We start from the raw sequence: 17136 nt of genomic DNA, 5'->3' as shown, positions 1-17136 counted from the left end.
ACTGCTCAAAAGCCCATTCTGACGCCATCGCTCCAACAAATGCTTGCTATGCTCCTACTGAAATGCCCAAATGCAGTTGAAAGAGCTGATTGGCCCTGATACGCCGGTCGTTGACCACATTCATTCACCATCTTCCTCATGGCAATTGCCCGTGAATACCCGGCAAATCCTGTGTACTGGCTGATCTCATATCAGGGTCAGGAATAGGGCTGCGCATTTCCTCGATTCCCAAGTTGACGTTGGGGGGCCCGCCAACTCCATCTGAATGACTGCGATCCATCGGCGCAGGCTCCGATATAGAAATAGCAGGATGATCCGGATGCGGTATATGCTCTTCCCCTTCCGGTCCATGGGCTTTGACGCCAGCTTCCGAATCGCTATCGCTTCTTTCTGCAGCCAGTGCTGTATTGCTGAGATCAGTCGTACTGCTGGCCTTACTCACATTAGTACTCGACGGGCTCTCAGTTCGCAGTCCTAGGTCCTTGCCTAGACTTTCGGCAGCGATTTTGAGGTTCGCGTTCTTCCAATCCGCGGCTTTGCTCTCTGGGACCGGCTGGCCGACGCTTGGCTCAGTGATGATCTTGGTGAGGCCTTCCTTGGTTTCTGGAATAGCTCGCCATACGACTGCTAGACGGTCAAGCGCGCGGGTACCTTTACGAGCCGACCCTTTGATGCCGTCCATTGCTTCCCAGTCAATTTCGAAGACACCGCTGTCAGGTAGGGTGTCCGCGCTAGGAGGATCGGCTGTGGCCCTGGAGGTAGTCCCGTAGTCAGGTTGAGAGGTAGAGGAGTTTTGAGATTCAAAGAACGCATTAAACCAGACATGTGCGACTGACGTGACCATTGTGAGGCCGTAGGTAGCCTTATTGCGGCGTTCGAAGTCGACGTTGATGTCGGATGTAGGAAGTACGATTGGGCGTTCAGGACGGAAGAGGACAGCATCCGCGCCCGGTTGGTGAGCTATTTTGGAGTAGACCGAGGATGAGTAGGAAGGATGGCTGGGGTCAGCTTGAAAGTTGGTCTCCTGGAGAGGGAGAGCTTTCTCGTTGAGATGATCCGAGACGCTTGCGGGATTGACCATCTTCTGCGACTCCCCATCCATGATCATCCTCTCTTTTCTGTCGAATGTGTGAAATGTCTTGATGACTCTACCTTCCTCCACGTAGCCCGCAACAGCCACTTTCACCCCGTCTCGGAGTCCCCATACGTGTACTTCGAGAATTTCGATTTGCCTCTCAATGTAGACCTTGCCATGTCTCGTCCACCAATCTACGTAACCGACCCACCGCAATTGGCTTGGTATACTGACTCCACTTCCGAATCCGCTCCTCATTCTCCTAGAGGTAAATCTCGTCAGTGCTTCCTCAATGGTCCATCCTTCCTCGCTGATCAGGTAGCTACAAGCCGAGGTCCCACTCCTGCCTTTTCCAGCTTTGCAATGTACTACAATCGTTCTCCCCTCTTCCGACTCGGGACCTTTCAGCCACTCTCGCATACTAGCCACGATGTTGGGTATCAGAGCGAAAGGGGGAGGATGATGATCTGGCCATGGAAAATGTCTTATTCGATTGTAGACCTCGCTGTCCGGATAGCCTGTACCTTCGGCACGAAACTCCCATATCGCCCACTTGTTGCCATGTTTGTAGTCAAGAAATCTAACAAGAGCGTCGGTTGGGTTGCGGTAAGCGCGTTGGGGATAAGTCGAAGATGGGCCAGAGGTGGCGATGACTGACCGGGTATCAGAGGCTGAAGAGTGAAGGGTAGGTAAGATGGTTTACTATTGTCTGTAACGTAGCAAAGGTCCAAGCCTGCCTCGGGATGGCGTGAACGAGGACCTGCTACAATTGATCGGAGAAGAGAAGCCTGAGGGTCTTAATACAAATGACATTCGGGATGCATCTCATTCTCCAGTGGACATACCATGGTTCTAAGGATTTCCGCTTGTTTGGCTTACTGCACTTGCACTGGCAATCCCTTTGTACGTGTAGGTAGGTCTTGCACAAGAAAATAGCAAAAGATTCCCTATATTTTTTCTTCTCTTTTTTTTCTTCTCTTTCTTCCGATTTACTTCCCACGCTCAGCAATTGGGCCCAAGTTCATTCTCATTGTAAAAACACCGAGTGTTTGGTAAGATGCTTAAGTTCCGCAGGTGCAACTATTTACGCACGAAGCCTGCATGATTTAAGCTCATCGGTGCGTCACTCACCGAGATGCCGATTTGATCGACGCAGGGATATTTACCTCAGTCGTGATAACTTTGGTGCAAGGGATGATGTCCTTCAAAAACTCATAGAAACTGTTCATATATACAGCAATGACTCGGACGGTCCGCACGACTCCCAAACCATTACCAACACCCCTCGCTATGTCCGCTGCCCCAAATGAACCTACTCCCTCCCCTCTTCCTATCCGCCCCAAGGAGGAGGCTCATCTTTTCAAAGAGGAGGGACGAAAGAAAGATGGAAGGGAAGAGTAAGCATTTCAGGGGGTCTTTAATGATCTGTCTCGAGCTCTGACAACCAGATCAACGACAGGAAAGTGACTAGTCGTCCACATCCAAAACCAACCTTTCCAACCCCAAAGCTCCGCCTCTCTACCCTTGACCTTGATCACCCTGGTTCCAATGTCTTTTTCAGCAATACGAACCCTTCCAAAGCTCTTTCCGAGGCAGTCGACGCCGTCCTTTCTATTCTCTATCAACCCACCAAAACCAACGATCATATCCCTGCGTGCCGCTCCGTGACCCTCTGTCTCCATGCTATGGGCGGTGTCGCATATACAACGGGCTCAGATTTAGACGGAGACCACAAAGAAATCCACTTTTCTCTGGACTATATCAATGGAATTCCATCTGCGCGACAGAAAGACGAGGTACAAGGGGTGCTTGTACACGAAATGGTCCATTGCTGGCAATGGAACGCCGTGGGAACCGCACCTGGCGGGCTAATCGAAGGCATTGCTGATTTTGTAAGGTTGAAGGCTGGCTTAAGCCCACCACATTGGAAGAAGGAAGGAGGTGGGCAGTGGGATGCTGGATACCAGCATACAGGATATTTCTTGGAATGGATAGAAAGTACTTGTGGCCGAGGCAGTGTGAGAAAGATTAATCACGCATTGAAGGACAAGAAATACGCAGAGGATGACTTTTGGGAGCAACTGTTCGGCAAAAACGTTAGTCTTCTGTGGAAAGAGTATGAAGGAAGCCTAGACGAGGAACAGAAAATGACGAAAAAGGTGGAGAGCAGCGCGGAAAGTCACGAGAAGGATAGGAAAGATAATGCTGAAATGAAAGAGAAGGGCAGGAAAGACGGTCGCTCCGAGGGAGACGAGTCTGTCGAAAAGGACAAGCCAAACGACAACCTTGCATGAACTGGAATTGATGATATCGAGCAAGACCAGGTGTATGAGTGATGAGATGATCTCCTCTCCATTAGCCCTCGTTGTTCCCCACTCATAGACTCAACATCCTACAAAACGCTTCAGTCCCAGCCGCTCTTGATCCGCTTGTCAAAGATCGGGTATTAGCTGAGTATGGACTCCCATGGCTGAGCAGGATGGATCTGCTGCTAGTCAACTCGATTCTAGAAGCATCAGGCGAGATGCAAGTTCCAAATTTCTTCAGACTCACCTTCTCCAGATGGATCCAATGTAGCTGTGCCTCGTTGGTCTTCCAATTCTAGCAGCATCTCGAAATGATGGTGTATTGCAACTGTACGTTTCTACTACTTTTAATCCGAGTTCATTCGGTGAACGAGCTTTATCAATCATACTCGTAAAGGTTAAAAGGTCCATGGCCGTCGAATCGTGGTAGTCTAGGTTCGAAATCTTGTGTGACCGAGTAGATTTAATAGTGGCGTTAGCTTTTCACCTGGATTCATAACGATATAAGAGATCCCCAGGAACACAGGTAAAACTTGTTGAATGATTCACATAATCTTGAAACATTTCCTGATGTCGGAACCTGCCTTCCAAAGCTTGTCCAGCCTATGACTCGCTCATAGGGGCAAAACTCCAGAAGACAGGTTCTTAGGACCGCTTTTGATAGCTAGGGCTTGTATCCTATTCCTACTGTACAGATTACATTCGGTTCATTGTAAGACTTAATCCAGCATCAACTATGAGACCCTGGCCATTGATGTAGCTGGCCGAGGCACTGGACAGAAAGACAATCACGTCACCAACTTCTTCTGGTACAGCCATTCTCCCGACAGGTGAGACGGCTTGAATGATACCTTTGAGCTCAGGCTGCTTGTCGAAGTCTGCGGCCATCATCGCCGTATCGACCCACGCAGGACAGATGGCATTGACCCTGATGTGGTGAGCTGTATTGTCAAGCGCTGCGTCTCTGATCAGAAAGATCATCCCCAAAGACAACATTCGAGACTTACCAGCCGTTTTCGTGATGCCCATCACTGCATGTTTCGAGGCTGCGTATGGAAGTTTGCCACGAGCCCCAATGAAGGACATGACGGAAGTAATGTTGATGATGGACCCTCGACCAAGAGATCGCTGCCCGTGACGGCCTCGATACATGAGAGGCTCTTGCACTGCCATGGCTTTTGAGACAGCGCGTACACACAGCATTGTCCCTCGCGTGTTGATTTCTGCAAGCTTATCAAACTCCTCGACGGACGCATCCGCAGTCGGTGCGTTTGAATCTGTGCCTACCTGAACATGTCCATCCGCATCAGCTTCAGATATCGTGAACATTGTTCCTTAACACGGGGGTGTTACCCCAGCGCAATTGACACTGTAGTCGATCCTGCCAAATTCCTTGATGGCAGCATCGACCATGGACTGCACGCTCGCTGGATCTGTGACATCGAGATGGACGACGAGGTAACGGTAGGCTGACTGGATGGCTACAGTTTTGCTCTGTTCAGCTGCTTCTCGAGCACCATTGTCGTTCATATCAGCGAAGATGATGCCATTTGCCCCGGCCTCAGCAAAAGCAAAAGCAGCCTCACGCCCGATGCCACCAGCAGCCTAGATGCAAGCGAAGATGAGTGCTCGATAGTATGAAGCGTATAGCTTATGAGGATGCACGCACCCCCGTGATTAGTGCAACGCCATTCACGCCCTTGACGGCCATGTCGTCGTCTGTCAATGGCTGGGACACCGGGCAAAAATGGAGTGAAAGCTTTGAGGATGGTCAGATGCAGGCGAAGACTGGATTATGTCCAGATGTTGCTTGAGTGAGATAATGGGTGGAAAGCGGAAGAAAGTAGAAATGTTGGGTTACAATGAAAAGTGCCTCAAAACGCAGCTAGGCAAACAGCCTTAGACTAGGAGTGGACCTCGACCGTTTGAAAAGCGTTGGGAATATGTGCGGTGCCGCAAGAGGTCTTGCAGCTCCGTTGTTAATGGTTGTAAATCTATGGAGGCTGCAACCATAATAAGGGAGTTAGCGTCAGAGCTTTAGCGCCAAGTAAGCTGACATACACATAGGTACAATGCTGATGGAACGGACGATGCCGACGGTAAGGGACCTCATGGGCAGTATTCGACACCATTAAACAAGCCTGATACATTTATAGATCACAGATTTACAGTACGAGTATGGTAGGTAATTACATACCTGACATCGTGTATCCAAAATCGTTGATTGGAGTGTTCCCCCCAGCTACGATTGTATCGACTAACAGTATTAGTACTAAGGTACCTCACAATACTGTGTGCGCTTCTGCAGGCACTCCCGTAAGGTATTGGACGAGGCAGAAATTTCCTTGGGAGAATCATGCCCCCACACTACTTTAGGTACTCTAGTTCGGGTACGGTACGTACCGGAACGATGGTAGTCTAATCCAGTGTATGCAAGGCGGAGAAAATGCTCGAAGATTTCTCCGAAAAAATCTCCTATTACCCTCTAGTAGCCAACGGATCCCGAAACACCACCTTACGAATCTTTATCTCAAATACCAGTGTACCACCCTCTCATGTTTTGCTTAGTGCTAACTTGCTTCGACACCCTCTGAAGCGTGCACGAGTCTGACGTACAGTAAGCCGAGCTCGGCCGCCCGGGATGATTGATAATTGAGATATGACGAGGCGAGGAGGGTATTTCAGGCATAGTCTACATGCACGACACGGATCCTACGCACGAAAGGGAAAGCAGCGGACATTAGGCGCCGTAGCTACCTGAATTATGGGGAAAGCTTTGCGAGCCGTAATTCTTTGGTTCTTGCTTACCCCCTACAATATAGGTACTCCCTACTTCTACAGCCTTAGCCTAACAATGTGTTGTGCCATCCATACATCTCTCATTTAATTCTGTCTGTCATTTACGACGATGACGCTGGCTGATCCTGAGCTTACCGCCCTTTGAATCACTCAGCCTTTCAGCCTGCTCAAGAAAAATTGCGGACATCTCGGCCACCAGCTCATGCGCGGCCCCGAGTCAGCAGCCACCAGCTGTGCACGGCCCGGAGATCAGTTGCATTTTTTGGTTGATACCAATGTATCTGTAAAAGGCCAAGATACATCTCCGGTCATGCTCCTCGGGTATACTATCAAAGCTGAAGGATGCGAATCGACTCTCGTCATTCCTTGGTACTGGTGGTACGGTAATGTAATGCCCTAGTAAAGCTGGCTCCTTTTGTTTTTATAATGATAGTCTCGACCTTCTCTCTCTATTCAATACTCTTCCCATCTGCTAAATTTCGTCCTACCAGTTTGATAAGCAATGCTCATGCTCCTCAAAGCTTCAAATTTGCAAAATTGATTCCAAGACGCGTGCCCCTGTCTAGACATGAATGCAGCTCCATCCGAGGACCGTGGCCCCGCGGCCAAAAAATTGTACATTGCCATGATCATCGTCCCTTTCATCTGTGTGGGGATCCGTCTTTGGTCGCGGGGAGTTGTGCTCGGATCTTGGTCTCGTTCGTCAAAAAGGGCGAAATTTTGGTGGGAGTACGTATTTTGGGAGACCATATTTCACTTGCTGGAATCAAGTTTGAGTCTTGCGATGTGGATTGGGAAATTTTACTTTCGCAGCGTGTTCCAAGGCTCGACAAAACCTGTCAAATAGGCAATGCTGACTGCGAAATCCAGCGACTGGTTAGCAGTGGCGACCTTGGTCAGTATCTCCATCTCAAAAGCGGACTAGAATGGCTGAATGTGTAAGCCTTTCATCGTTGCGCAAAACGTGACAGGAGTATACTGGACAACAATCGGACTGGGGAAACACATAAGTCTAGTCAGCCCGGACAACATCGTCAAAGGACTCTTATTGCTCTACGCCGATTATCCTCTCTACGATACCGCAATATCGCTCCCTAGATTCTCGGCGCTCTTGTTCTACGCTCGCGTATTCAACGCCCACAGCAATCGGCTCTTGCGGACTGTACTCTGGACTACTGCTGCCTTGAACATGGCCTGGTTGATCTTTGCTATAGTTTCATCCATATTCCAGTGCACCCCCATCGAAAAGGTTTGGAAACCAAGTATCCAGGGCCACTGTATCAATACCTATGATTGGTGGATGAGCAGCGCTATTTCCAGTGTTATCATCGATCTCATCATCCTGCTCATACCTTTGCCGATTCTGTGGAAACTACAACTCCCGCCACTTCGAAAATATCTTCTTCTTGGCGTGTTTGTCTGTGGCTATTGGTAGGCATCCCTATCGCAGTCTAAAATTTAATGCTGACCTACTGCCAGCGTGATAGTCATCTCAATTGGACGGCTCGTAGCTGACATCAAAGCTGGTCCTGCTCTGGTCGAAGATTTCACATGTAATTCCACAGCGTCTTGATAGTCTCACCAAGAGTGTTCGCTGACCTATGATCATCAATAGACAACGTTGTTCCCATCACATATTGGTTGTCCTTGGAAGCGCCGGTGTCCATTGTTAGCATATGTCTACCGAGCATTTTCTCTTTCATCAAAAGAGGCATCCAAGGCGGCCCCTACTCTTTGCTCACATCGAAAAACGAAGCCTCCCTCCACTTCAATGAGCAGCGAGGCGACATAACGGCGTATCAAGGCGAGGGACTCGGCGGGCTTCACGGCGGAGAAACATCCATTGAAAGGCTATACATAAACGAGAGGGCCAATCAACACAGTGCCACAGCTTTCAAATCTCACTCCTCGGAAAGCTCTCAGAAGGACGCGGAAGAGCTTGCAATGGATGCTATTCGGGTTCGGCAAGATTTAAATGTCAGCGTGCAGTAATAAGACTGAGACCTGTGAAAGTGACAAGTCGAATGTTAGGTCGGATCACAATTTGGTCTAGGTCATACATCAGTAGCTTGCTTGTCGCTGGCGCAGGCTCGGATTTCCATAGCCGTTAGGGGTTTTCTCCCTATTCTCAGGACAAGACATCTGAGAAAATCTTATCTGCGGAGTGTGATGAGTAGTCCTGAAGGGCTCAAACCGTTCATCCTGGAGAGCCAACGCGAAGTTACAAATAAGCGGGCCGCGTAATCGTGTGGGTCCTGATGGTTCCAGATGACAGCCTCGACAAATCGAGACGCCTTAACGGCTTTAACATTGATTTCATGGAATACTGACTAGTCTAGAGTGTTAATACCTTGAAATTTTTCACTAGCTCTTTTTGTTTCAACTCGTCCATATCACTCAATTCTCCGATACGTCAACCCATATTCCCCCTGCGGGCCCTGCGGGGAGACTCGGCTGCAGCATGTAATCGATAGCGTGGACCCTCACAGCCAGTCGGGGTATGTTCTGATCAGTGAGATCCCTATCCGTGAAGTGGGGCACATGCACGTCGATCCTACGGCGACAGTGGCGGTAAGGCATCGGATTGGAGTATTCATCCTAGCCTATACCTGCAGAGGGCGCTCGGGCTAGTTCAAGGAAATGTAGGTGTGCTTTCAATCATGAATGCTCCCATAAGATGTGCACTACCCCAGTGGCCACGTATATGAACGCGTTAGATAGAGACGTGATAGTTATTCACCCATTCGAGATAGCCTGTCTATTCTTTCGCCATTCCCTCTAAGATCCATCGATAGAGTGCTCATGGCGCCTGATAGCAAAGAGCTGAGCGGGGGCAACCTTGTGCGTAATGATGTATCACACAAGGATGTGCCATGACTGACCGAGTGATTAGGAGAAGGTCTCTACCAAGGGACACCAAGGCAGTCAGTACGAGCCGATCGCTATCGTTGGAATGGGTATACTACGTAAACCTCTTCAGCTGGCTCACTGCTAATCATTTCAAGGGTGTCATCTTCCGGGCGACGTCTCATCTCCATCTGACCTCTGGGACTTTCTGCTTCAGGGTCGCTCGGGTCATTCAAAGATGCCTCAGTCTCGTTTCAATGCCGAAGGGTTCTATCACCCCGATTCGAACCATCCGAACAGCATAAATGCAACCGGAGGCTACTTCCTAACCGAAGACATTCGATCCTTCGACAACAGCTTCTTCGGAATTAACAACTTGGAGGCTAAGTACATGGATCCACAGCAGCGCAAGCTTCTGGAAGTGGTACACGAATGCTTCGAGAATGCAGGTCTACCCATGGAAAAGCGCTTGGGCGCCAACGTGGGCTGTTACGTTGCCAACTTCACTTCCGATCACCAACTGTCGCAGGTGAAAGACCCTGATTCCTTTCATCGATATAGTGCTACTGGCATGGGAATTACGATCCTTGCCAACCGTATAAGTCATGTTTTTGACCTGCGAGGTCCAAGTATGGTGCTTGATACTGCATGCTCTTCATCGTTGTACGCTTTACACACAGCGTGTACTGCCCTAAATGCTGGCGAGTGTGACGGGGCCATCGTTGCCGGCGCAAATCTGATTCAGTCGCCTGAGGTCCATATTGCAACTGTCAAGACGGGCGTCCTCTCAGGAACTTCGCAGTGCCACACATTCGATAAATCAGCTGATGGATACGGGCGTGCCGAGGGTGTCGGTGCACTCTTCTTGAAAAGACTGAGTGATGCCGTCCGAGACTCAGACCCAATACGTTCTGTTATTCGAGGCACCGCTGCCAACAGGTGAACACTCACAGTGCTTTATCTCTCAGTCAAACACGCCTGAAGCCCTTTCGTTCTTCGGACAATAACGCTGACATTACTTGAATATCACAGCAACGGCAAAACCAACGGTATAACGCTTCCAAGCGCTGTAGGACAAGAGGCCGTCATTCGGAAAGCATACGTCAGAGCTGGCCTGGACCTGGATGAAACAGATTACGTCGAGGTATATCACCGAGCGTAGCCTTCGGCCAAGGTCATGCTGATGTCCGGGGACCGTAATCTTGGGCTCGACTTGTGCTGACTTCCTGAATCGTACTAGGCTCACGGGACTGGAACGCCTGTCGGAGATCCAATTGAGATAGACGCTTTATCACGCGTGTTTCACCATCGAAGTGGGCGGAGAACCCTAGTCGGCTCATTAAAGCCAAATCTGGGCCACAGTGAAGCTGTAAGCGGGATATCTAGTGTCATGAAGGTAACGCTGGCACTTGAGAATGGGCTCATACCACGCACGATCGGAGTCACCGACGTGAATTCTGAGCTCCGCGTAGATGAGCGAAACATCAAGATAGTCACGGAACCGACTCCTTGGCCGGAAAGCACGGCTCGGAGAGCCAGCATCAACTCTTTCGGATACGGTGGCGCTAACGCGCATGTAATTCTGGAAGCTGCTAATGCTCACGTTCCCGATGCTCCTCAGAACTCGAATCCTCAGTGCCATTCTCTTGGAACAGCAGTATTACTGCCACTGTCCGCACACAGTCGACTGTCTTTGAACGAATTTGTAGAAAATCTCGCATCTTCCAACATTGGGATTCATCGTCTCGAGGACCTTGCTTTTACGTTAAGCTGTCGCCGTTCACATTTATCCTCACGTGGATATCTTCTCGTCACTCGAGATACTATATCCAATGACTTACACCCCAGTAGATTGCAAACGTTAGAAGCTGCTAAAGAGCCCCTTAGACTCCCTCTTGCTTTTGTTTTCACCGGACAAGGAGCACAGTGGGCTACGATGGGAAGTCATCTCCTTGAAAGGTTCTCTACTTTTCGCCGTACGATTCAAGAGCTGGATACTTCCCTTGCCGGTCTTTCCAATCCACCTTCTTGGACAATCGAACGTGAGCGTTAGGGCATCGTTTGACTTTGACAACTGACTCATTTCATTAAGGAGCGATACGGGAACCGGAGGTGTCCAGTATGATACACGTTGTGTCACACTCTCAGCCTGTCTGTACTGCGATCCAGATAGGATTGGTAAATCTGCTAAAGGAATGGGGGATACTTCCACAAGCCGTCATCGGGCACTCCTCGGGTACTCTTGCTGATCAACTCTACGAAGACTGCACTGACACCGGATTCTGTACAGGAGAAATAGCGGCCACTTTTGCAGCTGGACACATCACGGCGGCCGAAGCCATCGCTGTTGCTTATCACCGTGGGCAAATCTTGTTGAGATCTCCATGCAGTGGCGCAATGATGGCGGTGGGTCTAGAAAGCAGTTCTGCTTTCAAGATATTGTGCGACACTGGATATCAAGATAAGCTCGCCATTGCGTGCGTGAATTCACCCGAGAACGTTACAGTCAGCGGTGACGAAGAGGCCGTCGACGCCCTTGCTGCTTACTGTCAGGAACAAAACATATTCACAAGGAAATTGAAGACAGATGGAAGGGCTTATCATTCCAAGCACATGTCCACCCTTGGCCCAGATTACGAGAACATGATATCAGAAACAACTTTTCAAACTGAGTCATGTCAGTCAAAGTCGGCACAAATTCCAATGATATCGTCCATAACGAGCAGACTTGTTGAGCCCAATCAAACGAGGACCGCCAACTATTGGCGCCAAAATCTCGAATCGCCTGTTGATTTCTGTGGTGCGCTGAAAGTGCTGTTCTTGGACCATAAGTATCACATCATCGAAATTGGACCTCATCCGGCCCTGAGGCTCCCTATTGCTCAGACGCAGAAGACGCTAGGCATTGAGGAAAGTCACTGTCTTTACTCATCGACTCTTTTTCGGGGCGTCAACTCGGTCAACAGCATGCTTCAGCTCGCTGGATCCCTTTTCCTGCGTGAACATGAGGTCAACATTGAAAGAATAAATCGCACAAATTCCGCATCGAGCGAACCCCCACGGCACGTTCTACACAGCTTGCCAAACCAGAAGTGGGTCTACGGCCCGCTGCTATGGCACGAGTCACGCATTAGCCGAGAGTCTCGCAGTCGTCAGAATCCACGTCATGAGCTCCTTGGGACACGGCTGCCCGGGGATAACGGGAAGACAATGACTTGGAGGAACTTACTAAAAATCAAGGACGTGCCATGGCTCGGAGACCATAAACTCGGTCAGACAGTCGTATTTCCTGCTGCGGGGTACTTAGCCATCGCTGTTGAAGCACTCCATCAAGCGCTTGGGCCTGACAGGCATTTTGGTCCCGTACTCACCTTTCGCCAGGTGAACTTTGTCAAGGCACTGGCAATGCTAGACGAGGGCTCGGATGTGGAGATGCTTACTGAGTTGAGACCGCTGCAGATTTCCAGCACCACAACTTCAAAGGTGTGGTGGCAGTTCGAAACGAGTTCGCATGACGGCCATACTCCGACGACGCATGCGAATGGCTATCTTGGCCTTGAAATGACCTCCCAATTTATTTCGCCTACCCTGAACTTCTCCACTGCCTCGATGGAGTGGCAACCCATGCGGAATTGGTACGAAAAGATGCCAACTTGCGACATAAATCCTGGTTCCTCTTTCCACTCTTTGGCTGAGATAATGGTCGACAGAATGAGAACTGCGCGTCAGACAGTGGCCAAGACGATTTCGAGATCAGAAGCTCTCCCCAGCCCTGGCGGGTGTCCTCACTATTTCATTCATCCCACTACTATTGATGCATGCCTACAGACAGCGTGGATCGCTAGCACAGCTGGATTGATCGAGGATTTGAAGGGATTAGTTCCAGTGTCCATAGGATCCATCAAGATGGCCACATCTATAGATCGTTTTCCGCCGGGGGCGCGCATTATTCGCGGTGTCTCCGAGCCTGTTGGGTTTCAATCGGCCAGATTTTCGTCAGAGCTGTACGACTCGGAGGGCAATGTCCACCTCCAGATGCAAGGCATGCGAGCCGTTCCGTACCAAGAAGGCGCGACTCAGACTGTTTTGTCCGGAGAGCGCTATCCTATGCTTCGAGTCCTTTGGAAGCCAGATCTGTCGTTACTAAAGGCAGACGACTCAACAGTTTTGGAGACTTGCGCTGATAAGCTTCCTCTCATTCAGAAGATGTTTTCGGATACTGATACAAGGACCGTTGCAGGAGTTTTGGATCTTCTGGCTCATAAGAATCCAGATATGAAAATTCTGATGCTTGGCAAATACAGTAAAGAGGTCACTTCAAGCTTCCTGGAGATGCTCCACGCAAATACTTCTTTGAGGAGGTTTGGTTCTTTTACTTGGGCTTCCTTGACGGTCTCAGGGCAATTAGTCTGTGAGGACAGCAAAGAAAACGTCAATCATCGATACAGCATTGACGCTGCCGCAATTCAACAAGGAGCACTGTTCGACGCCATCGTCATGCCAACTGTAAGTTTTCAATGCTGGTCAAAACACTTTCATCTAACTGATGGTGGGCAAGACTGCATGCATAAAACCCTGTCTCGAGGACAACTTAGAGAAACTTCTTGGCTATCTGGCGGATTCTGGAAGCTTGCTCTTCGTGGCTGACCCTGCAATGACTGCACAAAAAGTGCCTAGTGGTTTTTCGAAGATACTAGCACCCGTGAGAGACTCGAAGAATAAAGTAGTCACTCTCACTCGAGCTCGTCGTTATGAAGGGCCTAAAATAATTGCGCGTTCCACGACCGTAATACTGGTATGTACTTCTTTCTCTTGGAGCAATTTTTGTCTGAATCCTTCAATCAATTTATTTGTTCTGCGCTCACATGCTCACCCATCCTAGATTGGACATATACAGGATAGTGCCTTTAATGACGCGCTGAAGACAAGTATCTCGAGCACTCATGGTTATGAGGTTGTACGCGTGTCCTTATCTGACATCGCCGAAGCGACGTTGCCGGCAAAATCAATTGTCGTCTCCACGATTGAACTTCGGAGGCCGATTGTGGGTACTATGAGTGCAGCTGATCTAGATTGCCTTAAGCTTCTAGTGGAAAAGGCATCAATTATCTTGTGGGTCTCGGGTGGTAATCTGTACAATGCCGAGCGCCCGGATTTTGCACCGGTATTTGGACTTTCACGATCCGTACTGCTGGAACTACCATCGATCAAATTCGTCGTTCTTGACATTGATACTACACGTGAGGAGCTGAGGTCAGCAGAGAGTAATATCCCAATGCTGTTGGAGCAGGCGATTCATAATCCTAGAATGGACCTCGAATACTTACAGCACATGGGCATCCTGCACGTTAGCAGATTCATCCCGGACCATTCCATGAGTCGCCGATTTCGGGAGAAGCAGGACGAAGAGGCTGTAGACCTACTGCTGAAAGACGTGGGGGTTTGCCAACTATCGATCAAGCACTTGGGCCAATTGGATACAATTCAATTTGTCACCAGTCCAGAGCAAAACAGCCCTTTGGAGGCAGATTTCGTTGAGGTACAAGCAAAGATCTTGGGCCTTAATGCAAAGGTAATTTTTCAACACATTGGAGATTGCTGTTGTGCTCACGTTTAGAAGGATGTCCATGTGATGTCCGGCCGCATTGACACGAAGAATGGAACATGCTCAGCAGAGATTGCCGGCATCGTCAGAAGGGTTGGCTCGCAAGTAACAAAGTTTGCGGCTGGAGATCGAGTGGTTGTCATGGCTCCTAACCACTTCGCTACTGTCGAGAAAGTGCCAGAGTGGGCTTGCTGCAAGCTGCGCGATAATGAAAACCTTGCCGTCCGTCTCATTCATGCACAAAGTATTTGATTCTCATACCAGCTGACTTCTGTGCTCTAGTTGATGGCAACCATCCCTGGCGTATTTTCCACGGCTTTGTATGCTTTGCATCACCGCGCACGTCTCGAGCATGGGGAGGTAGGCTAAGAACTTACGTTTTTGCACGTCATGTTTTAACGAGCGTCAGTCCATCCTGATCCATTCAGCAGCGAGTGGGGTAGGGATCGCAGCAATTCAGATTGCACAGCTTCGCGGTGCCAAGGCATGTCCTCAATCAGAATCCTCGCGATGAAGCTAATTTCTCAAGATCTTTGCTACTGTGAGCACGACGGAGAAGAAGCGATTCCTGATCGAAACCTTCGGTCTTGATGAGGATCATATCTTCTCATCTCGAGATTCCAGTTTCCTTCCTGCGGTCTTGCGTGCCACCTTTGGGCGTGGAGTAGACGTTGTGCTCAATTTCCTTACCGGCGACCTTTTACACGACAGCTGGCGCGCCTGCGCAGACTTCGGTCGCTTTGTAGAGATCGGGAAGCGAGACATCCTGGATGGCGGTAGACTGGACATGGAGATATTTGAACGTGGAATCACCTTCACCGCTTTCGACCTTTCTGCTTTATATTATTCTACTAGCCTCAGTCGTCGGGCTATATGGCAAGCGTAAGCTCAGGGACCTTAAGTCGTATTCACACTCCAGCTGACGTCTTCAAAAGCCTGTTACACGAGAGTGTAGAGCTTTACAGGTATGGAAGAATCAAGTTTTTTCCGCCGCCTCAAATATTCGACATTTCGGACGTTGTCAAAGCTTTTCGAGCTGTTTCGCTCAGTTCCCGGATTGGCAAGATCGCTGTTTCCTTGGAAAATCCTGATAGCGTGATACCAGTAAGTGGTTTTCCATGACGTAATTTTATGTTTGCTCACACCACCAGTTTGTACGTCCCAGATACGATACAAGACTGGATCCAAACAAAAGCTATTTTCTTGTTGGATGCCTCGGCGGCCTGGGCAGAAGCTTGACCAGATGGATGTTTGGCCGAGGCGCGCGCAGCTTCGTTTTCTTAGGGCGCTCAGGCACTGAGAAACGTGAGGCTATAGACCTAGTTGAAGATCTTCGCAAGAGTGGCGCACAAGTCCGTGTGGTCTGTGGCGATGTGACCGTCTACAAAGACGTTGAACATGCCATTGCCCAAATACCTGGAACCATCGGAGGAGTTGTCCAGGCTGCAATGGGACTCGATGTAAGTCAAATTCTCGTGATAGCTGGATTCAATTGTTGATCGGAAACCAGGAGGCATTGTTTGCTACAATGTCAAGTGAAAAATGGCGAAAAGGTGTCGATCCGAAGATTCAGGGAACTTGGAATATTCATAACGCACTCAAGGAGAAGGACGGCCACCTTGACTTCTTCATATTGACGAGCTCAATCTCAGGAAGTGTAGGAACCGCCACGGAGAGTAATTATTGTGCCGCCAACGCATTTATGGACACTTTCGCCAGATATCGACGGAGCCTGGGTCTGCCTGCGATATCAATTGGGTTGGGGATGATTTCTGAGGTCGGCTATCTGCATGAGCATCCCGATATTGAAGCCTTGCTCTTGCGCAAAGGGCTTCGGGCCATCACCGAGAGCGAGTTGTTGCAAATCATGGATATTGCTCTAACAGAAAAATTTCTTAGCAACCAGTCGTATGGCAGCGAGCATTTTATACAAGGCCATGTTCTTACCGGCCTCGAGGCGCAAGGCTTGCAGGACATTCGAAGGAAAGGTTTCGAAGGGGGGAGCCATGTTCTGGACGACCGACGCACTTCAATAATGGCCCGAGCTCTTTCTGATGGTAGCAGCGGAGGCATGAGCAGTGTCATCCAAGAGGGTCCGGGCAGTGGCCACCTGCCAAAGTCCATCGCTGAAGCTCTTGCTGCGGATAAGATCGACGGCGGCGCTCTCACTAGAGCTCTCGAATCAATCGTGGGGCAGAACATCAGCAACTTGCTCTTGTTGTCGGCCAACCAGCTCAATGCCAAGAGCTATCTGTCCAAATTTGGGCTAAATTCTGTGTTGGCGGCAGAGTTCAGGTATCATCTACCGTGTCTTTGAAGTCGATGTCTTCTTTATAATGCTTTTGTCTAAGACTACGACTGTCGCCTGTCTTGCGAAGCTCAAAGCAGAAGGATTGCAGAATTCACAGAGCTAGCTCCGAGCCTGTGAAGGAGGTGCATGCGGGTAAATGAAGGCTATGTGTGTGATAGGGAACCTAGCAATTGCTAGAAGGTACCTTAAGTAC

At 49.5% G+C, this 17136-nt stretch overlaps 5 protein-coding genes across 5 annotated transcripts; 3 read left to right on the top strand and 2 right to left on the bottom strand.

Annotated features, from left to right (window-relative positions):
* Positions 1 to 136: 136 nt before the first annotated feature.
* HO173_002667 (uncharacterized protein) lies at positions 137 to 1923 on the bottom strand (the record flags this gene model as incomplete). Its single annotated transcript, XM_037304599.1, has 3 exons — positions 137 to 1728; positions 1779 to 1863; positions 1921 to 1923. 3 exons carry the CDS (start codon positions 1921 to 1923, stop codon positions 137 to 139), a joined length of 1680 nt encoding a protein of 559 aa, XP_037168692.1.
* Positions 1924 to 2314: 391 nt separating this feature from the next.
* On the top strand, positions 2315 to 3369 carry HO173_002666 (uncharacterized protein; the record flags this gene model as incomplete). The annotated part of the gene is made up of 2 exons (XM_037304598.1): positions 2315 to 2472; positions 2535 to 3369. The coding sequence occupies 2 exons, from the start codon at positions 2315 to 2317 to the stop codon at positions 3367 to 3369; spliced, it is 993 nt and encodes a 330-aa protein (XP_037168691.1).
* Positions 3370 to 4077: 708 nt separating this feature from the next.
* HO173_002665 (uncharacterized protein) lies at positions 4078 to 5092 on the bottom strand (the record flags this gene model as incomplete). The annotated part of the gene is made up of 4 exons (XM_037304597.1): positions 4078 to 4337; positions 4389 to 4668; positions 4735 to 4986; positions 5051 to 5092. The coding sequence occupies 4 exons, from the start codon at positions 5090 to 5092 to the stop codon at positions 4078 to 4080; spliced, it is 834 nt and encodes a 277-aa protein (XP_037168690.1).
* A 1938-nt stretch (positions 5093 to 7030) lies between these two features.
* HO173_002664 (uncharacterized protein) lies at positions 7031 to 8172 on the top strand (the record flags this gene model as incomplete). The annotated part of the gene is made up of 4 exons (XM_037304596.1): positions 7031 to 7075; positions 7124 to 7611; positions 7660 to 7733; positions 7796 to 8172. 4 exons carry the CDS (start codon positions 7031 to 7033, stop codon positions 8170 to 8172), a joined length of 984 nt encoding a protein of 327 aa, XP_037168689.1.
* Positions 8173 to 8982: 810 nt separating this feature from the next.
* On the top strand, positions 8983 to 16949 carry HO173_002663 (uncharacterized protein; the record flags this gene model as incomplete). The annotated part of the gene is made up of 14 exons (XM_037304595.1): positions 8983 to 9021; positions 9074 to 9137; positions 9186 to 9966; positions 10060 to 10171; positions 10268 to 11069; positions 11120 to 13533; positions 13586 to 13822; positions 13910 to 14599; positions 14648 to 14854; positions 14915 to 14992; positions 15162 to 15514; positions 15568 to 15736; positions 15784 to 16092; positions 16143 to 16949. 14 exons carry the CDS (start codon positions 8983 to 8985, stop codon positions 16947 to 16949), a joined length of 7062 nt encoding a protein of 2353 aa, XP_037168688.1.
* Positions 16950 to 17136: the final 187 nt, after the last annotated feature.

The sequence above is a fragment of the Letharia columbiana genome (assembly GCF_014066305.1).
Source record: "Letharia columbiana isolate WasteWater2 chromosome Unknown Sc0000005_s0, whole genome shotgun sequence".
Taxonomy (NCBI): Eukaryota; Fungi; Ascomycota; class Lecanoromycetes; order Lecanorales; family Parmeliaceae; genus Letharia; species Letharia columbiana.
This window is presented reverse-complemented; position numbering and strand designations above follow the sequence as displayed.